A 15,879-nucleotide genomic window follows, 5' to 3' on the forward strand; every position below is an offset into this window, starting at 1 on the left:
TTCTGTGGTGGCTTCACTTAAATTTAATGTGGGTGATTTTTATTGAATTAAATAAAAACAAAAATACGATCCATGTAATAGCTCCTATGTTGGTTGTTTTGGTATTAAATTCACTTTGGTTTTGGTGTCCCTGTATTTCCAGTTTTCAGTGTGCTGCAGATTTTTGTATTTTGACTATGTGTCGCTACATCATTGAAGTTGCAAGGGGGAAAGTTAAGGTTTGGATAGTGAGAGATTTCAGCACCCAAGGATGTTTGGGAGGTAGTTTGGGATTCTGGGTTAAATGCTCTTAGCTGGAAACTTTGCTCAAAATATCAACATTGACACAGTTAACAATATTGACATTTTAAACAATCATCTGGTGGTTTCAGAGACAGCTTTTCTTTGCTGAAGACACCCATACCCTCATATTCTTTTGCTGGATAATACATCAGTGTTACAGTACAGGGCATCATCAGAGGAAATTATAATATGGCTCTCTAACACTGGATCTAGTTGATGAAATAGTAGAACATACAAGGCTGCTTACTAACTTTCCCCTTTGTGAATTTTATTCTATCATTACTTTGACATTTTTGATGCTGAGCTTTGTTTCAGATTGTTAACCTGTGAGGTGAGCTTGAGCAATGAGACTTCACTGTGGTTACAGAACGCAAAAAGGTGTGAAAATTGAAATGAAAAAGTGGTGCAGTACTAGTAGCTTATTGGGGTAGCTTTAACTTGTTTGCCTGTGGAAATGCAGAGGGTCAAACAGATTTTTATGGCAGGTGCTGAGTGGAATTCTGGTTCCCAGTTCATGAAATTTCCATTTAACTTTTAAACATGTTTACATAATGTGCATTGTTTCCTAACAGTAACATAACTGAACATTTTTGAAATGAAAATATATATAGAAAAACAGAGACCAAAAATCAAGCTCCATAAAATAAACAACATTTGCAGCTATAACTTCAGAAACAATATCTCAAATGTGGAGTCACCCCAAAGCAGACTCTATAATTATGGACTAACAATCAGATCTTGTACTGATACTAACTGCAATGGCAGCTGTGGACCTTCCAAAGAGCAGCTACAGTGTAGTACTTCTGGGTTAAATAGGCCATTTTGTGTGGACTAAATCCAATTTCACATTTATTATCCACTATAAACTGTGCAGCCACCTATGTAGCTCCTAGTCAGGACTAAGTTACTTTGGATGTACAGAAAGCATAAAGAGTATATCCAGGATCTCTATAAGTTACTTCACAACCGATACCAATGCATTGTGCTGCAAAGCTGATCAAGTCAGAGCAAGAAGTTACTCCAGTCTCCGAGCCACACTGAAAGCGAAAGTAAGAAGCAATATACAGCAGCAGCCTCAAAGACATCAGCCACAGCCAATCCTCCTATGTTTACTGAAAATGCACTGTGGTGCTATACTGGTGAATACATGTGTCTAGGGAATACATGTGTGTGATGCAATGCATGCTGTTGGTAGACACAGATTAGTTCTTGGACAATGTAGTGTGTGGTGACCTACACCTATGAAACTGTTGAAACTTGGAAGACCTTTGTCCATGTGTTCACTTGTGATAAGCTATGTCTGCAAATATTGTAAGGTCCCATTGTATACAATGTGATCCAGCTACCAAGTATTTTCCCTCCCTCTCTTGTGTGTGTCTCTGGTGAGGGGGCTTCCTACTATGGCCAGTGGAACTTGCATATATATGTATGCACTTAGATCTGGGTTCACAGCTGCACTTCTGATTGGTTTGATGTGTTGATTCCTTTCAGGGTGAGTTGGCCACTCCAACAATGAGCTAGTCTCTTCCACTGCTACTCTTAGCCCTTTGTCGCTTGGTTAGGCAGGTTCATACTTGGCCTGGAAGCTGGTCTGATATATACATGGAGAGGTATTCAGATAAATCTAATTTATATGGAATGCTATAAAGCTGGTCCCTAAAACAAATTAAACTCAGTACAATAGAAACACCACCACTATCCCTTTCCTGTGTATGAGATCACATAGTGCAGAGTGATAATGTTACAAACATATACTATCCAAGCTGTCATTCTAAAGCTTGTGTAATAACATCTAATGCTTAAGGTCACAGCTACAAGCTTCTAAAGCAATGGCTCTACCCTGATGTCTCTCTTTAAATCTGCTACTTTATTTGCCCCATCTGAGCCTCTTTTTGAAGAATGAGCAGAGAAGAAAGAATTTATTATGGGTATGGGAAAAACTCTCTGCATATGAGAGTGAAATGATTGCAATTAGATTGGAAACAAATAAAGTGGACATGATACAAATATATAAAATGGTATCAAAAACATAGAATCAGAGAACTGGAAGGGACCTCGAGAGGTCTAGTCCAGTCCCCTGCACGCAAGGCAGGACTAAGTATTAGATAGATCAGGAGCTTCTATTTTCCCTGTTTCATAACACAAGAACAAAGGTGGCATTCAATGAAACTGAAGGGAAACAGATTCAAAACTGATAAAAGGAAATACTCATTCATGCAATGCCTAATTAGAATGTGGAAGTCCTTTCCATTGGGTGTTTTCATAGCAAAGACGATAGAAACTTCCAAAAAAATGTTGGCCATTGACATGAATAACAACAATATCTACAGTTATAATAATTAATGCTAGAAACAGTACTTAAGGGATATAAAACTGCATGCTTCAGGTTTTACACCAGTCTCTAACCAAGAGGGATTAAGATGAAATCTTCACAGAGGTCAGATTACCCCGCATCTGCCTGCTGTGAGTTTCTTGTTCCTTCTTCTGAAGCTTCTGGTACTGCTGCTTTCAGAGATGAGATACTGCATTAGGTGGCTCCTGGGCACAAGCTAATAACTTCATAAGCACCAGTTATCTTAGCACCACCTTATCATGGAAGGATTTATTTCAGTAATTCTGCCATTTATTGGGAATCATTGCACTGTTATGTGTGTCATTTAAAAACCCTGCCCACTACTTGCACAATGGTTGAAATTCCCTTCTCCAGCTCAAAATCTGAATAATTGGGCTACCTGTGGAGCACAAAGCAAGGGTTGGGAGGGATAAAATACAGCTCCCTGCACATAACGCATGTAGGCGGTGGGGATGCAGTGTATGTATAGCTCCTGTCTCACCACTCATGCAGCCTGTAGGCTAACACAGCAACCACTGATTCTCTGTACCTGCAGCAAGGAAGGTTTAGGCTACTGGATCAGTATAAATTGCAGAACCCAGTGCCTCTCCGCAGCCTACCTCAGACCTCTTCTATGAATCATCTTGATCAAGGGTAGTGCAGTTTCTCAATCCAGAGTATACTGGGATGAAAAAGACTCCTCTGTGACCATCCTGCCTTTAGTCCCCCCATTCATACTTGAGTGGCACTTAACTGGTAGAGAGGGTCTTGCACCAACCATTAGCCTCACCCGTGGATTTACCCACTAAGAAAACAATTGCTACTGGCTGTGCTTTTCTCTGTCTCTTAAGATCAGATATATCCAAAAATACTCATCAGGTCCAGAGTTCTGGTAGAAAGACTAACGTTGAAGATAATTTAATTTTTTGTTCCCTTTTCTCCCTCATTTAGACATCCAGTTAGCAGGAATGCCTGGAAAGGAGATAAGTTTCTATATCCCACAAAAAATCCTCATAATAAAGTCAATTTAATGAAAACTTTTTAAAACAACGTTTTGTTTTGTAAATGCTGAGGAACTTGATGATTCAGGGGAGTAGAAATGATATCGACCATCACCTCTAAATAACTAGTTTGACCCCAGTGCAGCTCAGTATGACTGAAAGTTTTTTATCTCCTAACCATTCTGTGTCCTGTGTGAAATACGTCAGTGATTTCAGTCCCATTCCTACTGAACTACTGTAAACAGCCCAAAAAATCAGTCAAACCACAGAGGAGGAGACGAAGGAGAAGAAGGAAAAGAAAAAGGGAACCCACTCCCCATCCTAACTACTATCAGCAAAGGTGCCAAGAATTGAATGTGAATGGATATTGAGCTAAAGCTGATCCTTGTAGCTCAAGGCTCAATGATGTGGAGATAGTTACAGGGTATCATCACCGTGAAGTGGGGATAGGCCGAAGTCTGAAGTACAAGTGGTTGTACTGTACCTATTCTGTGGAGAAAGGCTGCTCATATCCATTGCTTTCAATCCAGAACATTGCATGATATTCTAACATACACACACACTTATAAGTAGCTTTTAGAATGTTTTGAAAAACAGTTACAGAAGGGTTTTCTTGTTGTTTTTCTGGGAGAGCTGGAGAAGGGATGAAAGTATAAGACTTCCTTTATCCAACTGCAGCCATATGATGTTGCCTATTTTACTAAGAACTCCTGTCATGATATTGGTATATTTCCACTTTCTTTTCCTTTTTTTGTCAGTTCTGAATCCTGCAGTCAGATCCCTTCTGGTATATCCTGGCACCAATGCCAAGTCCCATTGACTACACTGAGGCCCACGCATGTGTAAGGGTCTGCCCTCATGGACCTATTGTGCCTACCTTGTTTAAATTGACTGATCAATTCTGGGCATATAAGAAGTGAATAGGTGATCAAATGTCTGCTGGAGCTGAAGCAGAATGCATATACCTATTATTAAAAAATGCCGTGACATTTCTGACTAGGATCAGGACACCAAGTTAAGTTAATACTTAACTTAAACGATATGTTGGTACATTTTATTTTTCTAAGTGTTGAAAAAGAGCACTTAAAAATGTAGAGGTCTGGAAACCATTAATTTGGAACCTCGGTGAGTTTTGGAATCACAAATATTTTTATTCTGCAGTCAGCTCTAGCACACTGGATAACTCAAATTAGATGAATGCCAAGTACTTCTTGTTGTCTGTAACATCAAGACAACTGTCTGAAACCACGCTTTCCTCCTATCATCTTTTTAGTCATTATTACATCCTTCATTGGTACTTTCTAGCCATAAAATATCTGCATCTATGTAAAGTAGTTAAAGAGCTCCTGTACGTCATACTAATAAGCAGACTTTTTAGGCTATATTTTTAGTTATATCCTACTGTTGTCTGCAGAACACATGCCAAAATAGTATGCAATGACAATATACTTTAACATATGCCCATCCTCAATCTCTGTATAATTTATAGTTTTTTATGTCAAAAACTTTACAGCATTATCACTTCAAGTCATATTTTACTGCTGTCAAGGATGCTTTATGTAATAATAACTTAAACTTTAAAATGGAGTCCTCAAAGGAAAAACTGTCAAACACTTCCACTGCAAATAACTATTAAAACAAAAATTGATAATCTGTGTAAACAATATCTTTCCTTCCAATGTGTCTAATACAGATCATATACTCTAGATAGCCAGTTGGGGAGAAGAAGTTATAAACAGTAAGAAACCTATTGTACTAGATTGCTATGAACTCAGAGTATAATTTATTAATTTAAACAACTGCTAATGCCTCACGGGCAACTTTGAAAAACATTCTATCTGGAAATGATGCTACTTGTGATTTTTTTTCTGCATTTATCTACCCAAGTTTTTTATTAATGAGGACATTTGCATTAAAATGGAATTTAGGGGCTAATCTCAAAGCCTTACTCCCATGAGTCGTTCCAGTGACTTATGGGACTACTCATGTAAGTAAGAGATACACGCTTGGGCCCTTAGTTTTTATGAGTCCATCTCCTCTTCTAATCATTCCCTAAAAAACTGTAATCCTTTTGGTGACCTCATAATTGTCTCTTTTGGAACAGACAACATGGGTGAGGTAATATATATATTTTATTGGACCAACTTCTGTTGGTAAAAGAAAAAAGCTTTCGAGCTATGCAGAGCTCTTCTTCAGGTTATTTTGGAACAAATGATTAGGACTTAAGAAACAATGATTGTATTATGCAAAGGCCTTTATTAACAAAGAATCAGGAAAGGGAAATAAAGAAAATATATGCTATATTAGCAGAATTATTTCTGATAAAAATACCTTTCAGATTTCTATCACATGCAAGCATGATGATCAGCAGTAAATTTTCCAAACCTTTGAGGTTTTGGGTAAATTGGAGTAAATCCTTCTACCTCGATTAATAAAGATGTCATCCCAAATTCATACCATTAAAATTGTTACAACACACTATCAGGTATATTCTCCTCCCCCATCATATATACTGTAGAGGGAAATGTACATGATGGTGATAGCAATGTAACTGATTAATGGAACTATATGATCATTTAGTCTTTGTCATGCATCTTTTGACCACCTCACCTGCATTCTGCCCACTAATCCATCATCCCAGGATTTATTTCAGTATTCAAAACCTCTATGCAGCTTCAGACAGCTTCCATTTTTCTAAAATCAGCCTGCTACAAAAATGTTTTCCTCAAACCAAAAAATTCAGTCTTGCATAATTGACAGGCTTCAAGTCCTAAATCTTGCAACTCTTCTGAGCTAGAAGTGTGGCCTTCATACCAATGGAAGCTGGAGAATCACCAATATATTGTGTTTGTACAGAAGTATACTGTGTGTGGCTATACAACATATATATACATATATGCATTTTCTTAATTAGCATATAGATTAAATCAAACCTTTAAGCCCTGAGTATTTCACTTGTACTACTCACAAGAATAAGTTACATGCCTAACTGTTCACAGGATTGACCACTTTAAAAAAATAAACTCCGCATAATACAAAATGAGCAGTCATCAGAACCATCAATTCTGCACCCTACCTTGCTGCCCGCTTCAGAAACTTGACAAAGGTCGTAGTAAGCTTTTACTGATATATGTGTGTGTGTGTGTGTGTATATATATATGCTAGAAAGGATTAGATTTGTAGCAGTAAATGTTAATAATGCTAGTAAAATTTGATTTCTTCATACACACACACACACAAATATTTCCATTGATAATAATCATAATTTACAGATAGGCAAAGTAAGAAAACGTGTGTTTCAGAACTTTAAGGTATTTACTTTGCATATATTTGACACATGATGTGATTATGACAATTTATGTTTTAATGGTTATAAATCTTTAACTTTTTAAATCTCAATATCTATTGTCATTAAATTATTGTCTGACCCCCACCCCATAATTTCCCACAACTGTACAAATTTAAATTGAAAAACATGCTTAAAAATTAACATGCTATCCCTCAAATTATTTTAAAAATTGAATTCTGCCAAGCTTATTTATGTATAAAATACGTGCATATACTTTTTATGAAAACTAAAATAGAACATTTCAGCCACTAATAAGCAATATAATATTAATCTGAGAGTAACTACACACAGCATAATACTGAACACGTTTTTATACTACATTTTAATTTTACAAAACACTATTGCTAGTTAGGATTTTTTAAAATATTTTCAAACTTTTCTTATAGTGAGGACTTACAGATAATATAGAAAGAATGCCAAAAAGTATATATGTGTAATAAATAGATTTGCCAACAGGTTGTCACAAAGTTATTGAAATGGTCTCCCAAAAATGGTCAAATCCTGGATTATTTTTTTTTCCACATCCAAAGATTGCACTGAAGTTGGTGGGAATTGTAGATGAACTAAGAATGCAGTACTGGGCTCCAAATGGTTGTTGCAGGCTTGTAAATAGCATGGGGTCAGAGACTATAATAGATTTCTGTGGGGATTTCTTAAGAACTAATGGGATGTTTTGCCTAGAAATCAATGGTTCAGTACAGCCTGGGTGCAATAACAATCCCTTAATTCTCTGTATTTAAGTTCCAAAAGTTGGGCCCAAATGTGCAAAGGTTTATTGAAGTGTATTAGTGCTCATGGTAAATTATTTTGCCCAGTAGTATATCTTTGAAGCATTTAGGTTCTAATTTGTTAAAAACACTATTTGTGGCTTTCTAAAGGGACTGATTCTGCAAACCCATGGCTGAGCATTAGCTCTACGGACATGGATATCACCTTTAAGTTTAAAGTGACTAATCATGAAAGTATGGTTACTCTTGTGCATAACTGTTTACAGTATCTTCCCCTAAATGCTCTATAATTTAATAAATTATATGTTGCAAACTGAAAAAAATTAAGTAAAATGTGGAAAAGAAAATAAACATTTGCCTTGTTTATGTTTTACTCTTAATGTTCTATAATAAGTCAGGTTGCATAATATCGTAATTCAGCATTTCAGAAATGTGTTATTTTTAAAAAAGTATCTGATAGTTTATTAATAATTTAAGTAAATCCCTCTTTTTCTCCCTGTCCCCTAATCATTTTTGAAAACTGAAGTAGGAAGAACGCTTCTGAGTGATCACACCCTAAAGCCAGCGCTTTGCTCTGTTGGCTGTGATCTCCTCAAAGTTAGCTATGGTGTTTCACACTTCCAATGCTACTTTTATTTTATGTTTAATGTTAACATACACAGATTAAAAATTTCCACAAGACACAGAAGGCCAGATCCTCAATGAAATAAACTGAGCAAAGCAGCTCTACCTTAGGTGAGGATCTCTACCAAGATCTGAACTTCCCCAAAGTAAGGAAATGTTCTGATCCAGGGTTTGGGGTTGGGTCTAACTCTAGAGAGAATATGAGAATCTAAAGGGTAAGGAGAATACTTTTAAAATATCAGATGTGAGTGGATAACCTGTAAGCCATATTTTGCTCTCAATTACTTCAGGATAAATCTGGAATAACCGTATTTACGTCATTGGTGTCACTCTGGACTGATAATAACTGAGAATAGAATTTGGGTCTATGACTTTAAAGCTTGAGAGCTTCTGTCTTTGCAGTTCTCAAACTAATGCCTAACTAATGCCTAAACTAACAGTACTACGGCATGTCTTCAAAACTAAATTAAGCTCAACATTTGAATATATGAGTTTCCCTTGCTTCCTCTCTTGAGTATATACACAGTGAGGGACAGAACATAGTACACCATTTTTATACATTACTCAGACCTCTTTGAAGCTAGACATTCCTGTAAATAATGCTGACTAATCAGAAAAAAATCTTAAACCTAACTATTATTTAGTTTTAGTTTTGTAGTACTCTCATATCCAGATACATCATTTTCAGAACACATGGACACATATTCATTTCATGCTTTCAACAGTAAATATATCAACATAGTTGTTTTACTCTTTCTTCCATATGTCAATAATAATACAAATGGTATTCTGCTCAGTCTGCATTCTTCCTTGAGGGCTGGGGAGGGAAGGGGGAGACTGAATTCCCTTCAGTTTTGATGGGACCCAAATCCTTCCTTGTTATAACAGCATCATTCTGGATTTCAGTTGTTACTCAGCATTTACAACAGCACCACTAGGAGAAGAATTTGCCTTTTTTTCACTTTTTCTCAATTATGTTTCACTTAACAAGGGCCAGATTCTATCACCCTTAACTCAGGATAAGTAGTACTTTATTCAGATATCCTTTTTACATCAAGTTACTGCTCAAGCTGAGTGTGGGTAGCAGAGTCTAACTCTCTGGCACTTGTATGTTGTTACTGCAGTCTATGATACAAAACTATCCATAGAAACTAACTGTCTGGGCCTGAATCTCCTTTTACTTACACCAGTTTTACACTATTGAATTCAACAGAATTGCACTAGAGTTATTCCTGATTTATGCCAGTGAAAGTGAAAGAAGAGTCAGACCCTTTATTTTAGTACCATTAAAAGTTGTTTATTTTTTTTTGTACACTGGTCATATAATAAGTAAAATTTGAGATTTTTCTTCCAATTCTAAAAGACAGATATGTGTAGAAATGTATGATAAATACCAAAATTTGATTTTATAGGGACAGATCCTCAGATAGTATAAATCATTGTAGTTTCACTGAAGTCCATGGAGTTATACCAGTTTATACCAGCTGAGGATTTTGCCCAGAGTGTCCAAGAAATTTCTTTAAAAACCCAATTACAAGCCAACTGGTCCCCCAAACACATTAAAAAATCTCTAAAATAAAGAAACTTTACCATCTTTGTGATAATAAGTGACTTCCACTTTCCTCTCCTCTGACCCAAGCAGTGCCTGGGCAATTTGGGCAATATGATGTCTTTTGGTCTCTGGCCCATGAAGGAAATCACAGGTGCAAGGTTTCTGCATGACATCTGGTCTGGAGAATCCAGTCATCTCACAAAACCCATCATTGCAGTAGATGATAGCACAGTTCTGCACTCTAGCATTAGCAATGATGAATTTTTTATCTGCAATACAAGAAAGTGATGCATTTTTCAGTACTTTTTCAACATTCCATGAACTGTTGTCTGCAAGGACAGATGTTGAAGAACCTATTACCTATTTTTTGCATGTGATTTCTATGATGTAGAGATCTTCAATATAGCTTACTTGACCCAGAACTCTTAAAGAAACTTCAATAAACTTGTTATACATTAAATATGAAGATAGTTGGCTTTTAAGAAAATAAAACCAGATCCAAGAAGTCCTTTTGCAAAGCTCTTGTTAAGTTCCAAATTTGTAATACATTTTTCAGTGTCACTGAAACCCAGACTATTGGCTTAGTCCTGCAAGTCTTTCCTGAGGAAAACTCCTTTGAAGAGTTAATGGGAATTTTATCTGCATGAGATCTTGCCAGTATCAAGCCCAAACCAAAGGGCTCAACCCTGCACTAAAGAAGCCAGTGGGAATTTTTCCATTGACTTGAATATGAGTAGGATCAAGCCATTAATCTGGTTTTCAATTAAACTCCCAAGAAAATTAATGTAATATGATCATTCAGTTGCTTGTGTAGTTGTTATAAGCTAGAGTTATTACAGAAAGGGGATATTACAAGTCACATAGTAAAAGATCATCTTGGGTCAAATTCTGGTCTCAACTACACTTGTAAAGTGATGTGCGTAAGACACACATATTTTCTGAAACTTTCATCTGAGAGTAATGTACCAAAGTTGTCTTATAACTATTCTACTTATTTCTGTTCACAATTGCACTATATATTGCTCCCATTTTACAAATGGATATTCAGCGCTGATACAATTGCTATGTTATTACCATTTATGAAGTCCTGCTTGTCTTGTTCACACAAACAAAACCCACAATTTTAATAGGATTTATCATGAGTTAAGTGAGCATTGTATGACCCTATATTAGTATTTTTAATTAAATATATTGTTTTCTAACACATCAAAACATTTGTAGAAAAAAGTGCATTTTATATATACTTTCCCCACTGTCTTCATATTATGCTGAATTTTCATAATAACCTTGTATTAGTGATTTAAAGGAGTGTATTATTTACTAGCTTTATTCACTGCAACAGTAAGTCACACAATTCAATGGCCTGAGTCTGTAAACCCTTACTAACATAAATAGTACCCTTGATTTCAATACTTATATATGTAAAACTTGTAGGATCTGGCCTTTATTTCTTACACGAGTTACAAGAATATTAAATTTGCTCTAGATACATTTAGAGAAGGAACTGCAAAGTGTATAAGCTAAACTTAGTTTCTTTTTGTAGTGCTCTGATATCTTATAAACATGCTAAATATTTAAATTAGTCCAGCTGTGTCAAACATACTGTTTCTTTGGATGCTGTTATAACATTATTTTTAAGTTTCAAGTGTTAGATGTACAGTAAATTGCATTAAAAGAAAAATAGTGAAAGCTTCAATATCCTTGACAGGTAGTAAACTACTGCATTGGGAAGGATACATAGACTAGATCAGCAACATCCCTGGGGATGCATTTGCATTGATTTAATAGATACTTCAAGCTTCCATAAACTAATGATAAAAAAAATCACTGATAAATATGTTAAAAATGCAGTGCTAAAGGCAAGCTAATAAGAGTACTTTCCCCTAACAATTCCTCTGGGTGTTATTTGTCTCCTCTAAATCAAAGTCTGCCTGTTCTGATTTATGTTTAAAAAAATAGCTAGCAATGTTTTCCTTGGATATTGCATAAGCACCCCCACTGTATGATATGCTGAACAGCTGAAATGTAGGTTCAGTAGCTACAACACAAAATATAATACAGTCAATAATTAAAACTGCCCCCTAAGATGAGGGGGAACCGAAAACTGTAGTGTACATCAGTAATAATATCAGCAAGGCTCTTAGGGCTCCCTTCCTCACCTCCTGTTTTTCCTTTCCAACCTACAAACTTAAAACAGTCTGGAGCTGCTATGCATCTAGTCCCAAGCAGACCCAAACTATTGTATCAAAATAGAGAGAAAGAGAGAGAGAACTTACTTTGCCCTTCAAATTTTCGTATGATTGTACCCAAAAATGTATTTTGTGGTGCCACATGCCCTCTGCGAACAGGCATGTTTGTACAGATCTTCGGCTCCCTGTGCACAATGACTTCTCCAATGATCTCTACACGGCTCCAGCCCAAAGCACTGAGCCAGCTACCCTTTGTGACAAATCATCCTCCTCTGGATCACAGCATCTCTTCCCATTAGCACCACTTCTAGGCACACGCTTTTCCTACTGGAATCAGATCCATCCCCGCTCCTTCCTCTGGGGGACCTCGGATGCTATTGTCTCTGGGCTGGGTAGGGGTGGGGTAAGCAGGGACAGGAGCAGGGGGAATCACAAGGGTGATCGATCTGTTTCTCTAGCACCAAACATCCTCAGTTTTCCAATGCAAATGAATGTGACCCGGGCAGTTTCCCAAGCTGTAGTGATGGTTAGAGGGATGGAAGACTATTGTTGCTCTGCTACCAGAGGGAGTGACGTCCACCGTCCCCCCACCCCCCCACCGCCGCCCTCCTCCGGGCTTCACCACAGAGCGCAGCAGCTCGGATTACTCAAGCGTGGCTTAGCAGGAGCCAGCCAATAAATCTCTCTAAAACTCAGCGACAAACAGCGACATCAGGCATGAGATCCACCCCGGCACCACTGCCACATGCTCCCCCACCCCCACAGCGCAGCAGCTGCAAGGAGCACAAGAACCTCGGCCCTGCCAGGGGAGGAGCGCCCGGGTGGGAAAGCAGCTAGCTGCCTTCCCTGCCCTTGCGAGCGCCTCCGGGGTTTGCACAACGAGCTCCGTGCCAGGGCGCCGGGGCACATCCCTGCAGATCCACGCCGGGTGGGAGGGTGGAGCCGGGGGAGCCCCTCAGCCTCCCGCCTGCAGCCACCCACAGAGGAAGCAGCGAAAACTTCTCTACGGTGGATCGTTCTAGCGGCTGCACAGCGACCCCCCTTGTGCAGCTCGCCTGGGGGGGAGGGAAACTCGGCCAATGTCCGGGCAAGCGACCGCCCGTTGCACCCAGGGGCGCTGGGGCCCGGCCGGGGAGAGCGGCACCTCCTCCCACTTTGTTCTCCCCGCGTGCCGGATGAATGGCTGCTAGCGCGCCAGTGGAAAGCCGCGGAGCGCCGGCTGCCAGCGGGGCTGGGGCAGCCACGGGCACGGATAGGGAGGGAAGGGCAGGGTACAGGGGGCGGAGAATGCGCCTGGAGCACCCCCAGCAGCAGGGGTAAGGGGGAGACCCGCAGCCCAGTCCCCGCAGGCCAGGGAGCGTGGCCTCAAATGGCAGGCCCCCCTCCAGGCCATGGGGCAGCAGGAGGGGAAATGGCGGGGGGGGGGGGCCGCATCCTCCCCTGAGCCGGGCGCCAGCCGCGGGTTCTGCTCGGGCTGGCCCGGGGCTCTAGCGCCCTTCGGGGTGGGGGGCTCGGTCTCTCCAAGGAGGCAGCGTTAGGGGGAAGCGCTGAGCTGCCCAGCGGGGCGGGCAGTCTGGTGGTGCCGGGCCTCAGCCACGATCCCACCAGACTGCCGGGGTCCCCCCAGCCAGCCCCAGCACCGAGAGCGCAGGCGGGCACGTTCCCAGGACGGCGGCGGCGGCGGCGGTGGAGGGGCCCCGCTGGCTCAAGCCCTTAGCAAGGGGCAGCCGGGGGCGCTGCGCCCTCCCCTTAAGGGCACCCAGGTTTTACAGAGCAGCTTGAGGGCTGCCCTGCCAGACGTAGGGTGACCAAAATCGGGACAGTCCCGGTTTTGGGTCTTTTTCTTATGTAGGCTCCTGTTCCCTCCCCCCCCCCCCCCAGCACCCCAGCCCCTGTCCTGATTTTTCACATTTGTTGTCTGGTCACCCTATGCCAGGGGAGCGCGGGGCCGGGAGCAGGGGGATGCTAAATGCTCGGAGCTGTCTGTGGTGCTGATGCTGCTGACCAGGGACGATGAGCATCAGCCGCCGCCATCCGAGCAGCCCCCTCTGACGAGCTAGTAAGGGGCAAGTTGGGCAGAGTACCCCCCCGCACACACACACAAGCACAGCTCCCCAGCCCACGGTAATAGCTCTGGGGGATCCGAGGGGAAGTGTCTAGTAGACACAGGCTGTAATTCAGGCTTCCTGCGCTAACAAGAAGGCAGCGCGACCCACACCCAGCGAGGGCAGGGCTAGCGCCACTGGATTGCTGTTCGCTAATACAAAGAGGTAGCTGGAGTCAGTCACGCGGTGCTGCCTGTGCCTGGAGCATCTCTACGGGAGCACAAAGCAGATCGCTCATCTCCGTTCACAGCAACGTTTCTTTGTAAAGTCTCTGGAGGGAGTGCAGGGGAGGGCACCTGAAAACCACTCTCTGTAATGGCAATACTAACCACAGGCTATCAAGCCTGCAAAGTTCTGCCTTCCACCTGTTCGCCAGCAATACTAGCAGGTGTTTCCTTTCTCCCAAAGGCCTTTCTCAGGTGTAGCCTTTGTTACTATCCTTCATCATAGAAATGTATCACCTGAGAGCCAGATTCTGTGTTTATCTTTAAGGATGCAATTCTGGAGTCATTCCATCTGATCACAGTCAAATAATTCTAGATTTACATCAGCGTAACTAAGGGCAGTAACCGGCCTTCACAGGTTTTTCTTGTTTGCTGGGTTGTTTCCTAACCTGTTGTTTTTTCAAAGGTGGAAACAAGATAATGGAAATGAAATCATTCACCTATACAATCCGTCATTTTAAGGATTGAATGCACTTTTGCAGGGCATTTTTATATTGCAAATGATTTATTTGAATGGAGGACTACAAGCATAATGTTTCTAAATTATCCCTGTAATTGTTTTTGTGCATTACCTATTTATAGAGACAAATATTTCACTCTATATTCAGAAATATGAAACGGGAATAGTAATCATATAGGGCTCATTCCTCCAAAGGATAGAAGAAGTATGACATTTTTGTGGCTCTGTGACCTGTACAACAGCAGTGTAATTTATATGGTATTTCCCCTTGCTTATGTATAGTTCAGATTAGCAGATAAGCCTGCCAGCTGAATTCCTCCCCCACCCCCCCGTACACTGGTTAGAAAGGACATACACTGCCTCAGATATGCATGCAAAGTTCCCATTTACATTAGTAGAATTTGTATGTACAGAATGAGAGCTGCATATTTATATACATAACATCTAACACCATAGCACCTAGTCCAGTTTTAACAGCTAGGATGGATCTCTTTCTGGCTTTTACCTAAAGAAACACCAAAGATATTTCTTTACCAGCAATAGAAAATGACTACCTTTAATCATTGTGAATTACATTGTTCAAAAAACAAACAAAAACAAAAAACCCAATGAGCATCTCAATTTTGAGAGTCCTAATATCTAACTGTAAATCATAGTCATTGATGAACAATACTGGTCAATTGTTAAAGTATACATAATCTTTTGGAAACAGGGCAAATATATGAATCTTGTCCAGTCTCCCCTATCTGGTAATGCAGTCTAGTATTAGCAGTTGGAATGCAAGAGATTCATCTACAGATGGATTGTTCTGTCTCATTTTCATCGAATACAGTCAATGGTCTTATTTTTGCAACATCTGATTAAGACAGGGATCTGAATTAAAGTGAATTGACTGCTGCTCACTGTAGAAAAGAGTGAGGAGGTTCTGTTGGTGGATGAAGATCCCAGTAGGAGGTGGTTGACTGCATGATCTAGAGAAGGTATATATTTACCTTTCTCAAAATTATTCATGCTCTCAGGGTCTCATGGATCT

General features: G+C 40.2%; 1 protein-coding gene across 1 annotated transcript in view; it reads right to left on the bottom strand.

Annotated features, from left to right (window-relative positions):
• Positions 1 to 12,220, bottom strand: part of KCNH7 (potassium voltage-gated channel subfamily H member 7) — a 337,214-nt gene extending 324,994 nt beyond the window's left edge. Inside the window, exons 1-2 of the mRNA XM_077829919.1 lie at positions 12,145 to 12,220; positions 9,907 to 10,137 (exon numbers count right to left, since the gene is read on the bottom strand). Coding sequence (XP_077686045.1) covers positions 9,907 to 10,137; positions 12,145 to 12,220 — 307 coding nt within the window. The remainder of the gene's footprint in view (positions 1 to 9,906; positions 10,138 to 12,144) is intronic.
• Between the last annotated feature and the right edge of the window lie 3,659 nt (positions 12,221 to 15,879).

The sequence above is a fragment of the Eretmochelys imbricata genome, chromosome 11 (assembly GCF_965152235.1).
Source record: "Eretmochelys imbricata isolate rEreImb1 chromosome 11, rEreImb1.hap1, whole genome shotgun sequence".
NCBI classification, from domain to species: domain Eukaryota; kingdom Metazoa; phylum Chordata; order Testudines; family Cheloniidae; genus Eretmochelys; species Eretmochelys imbricata.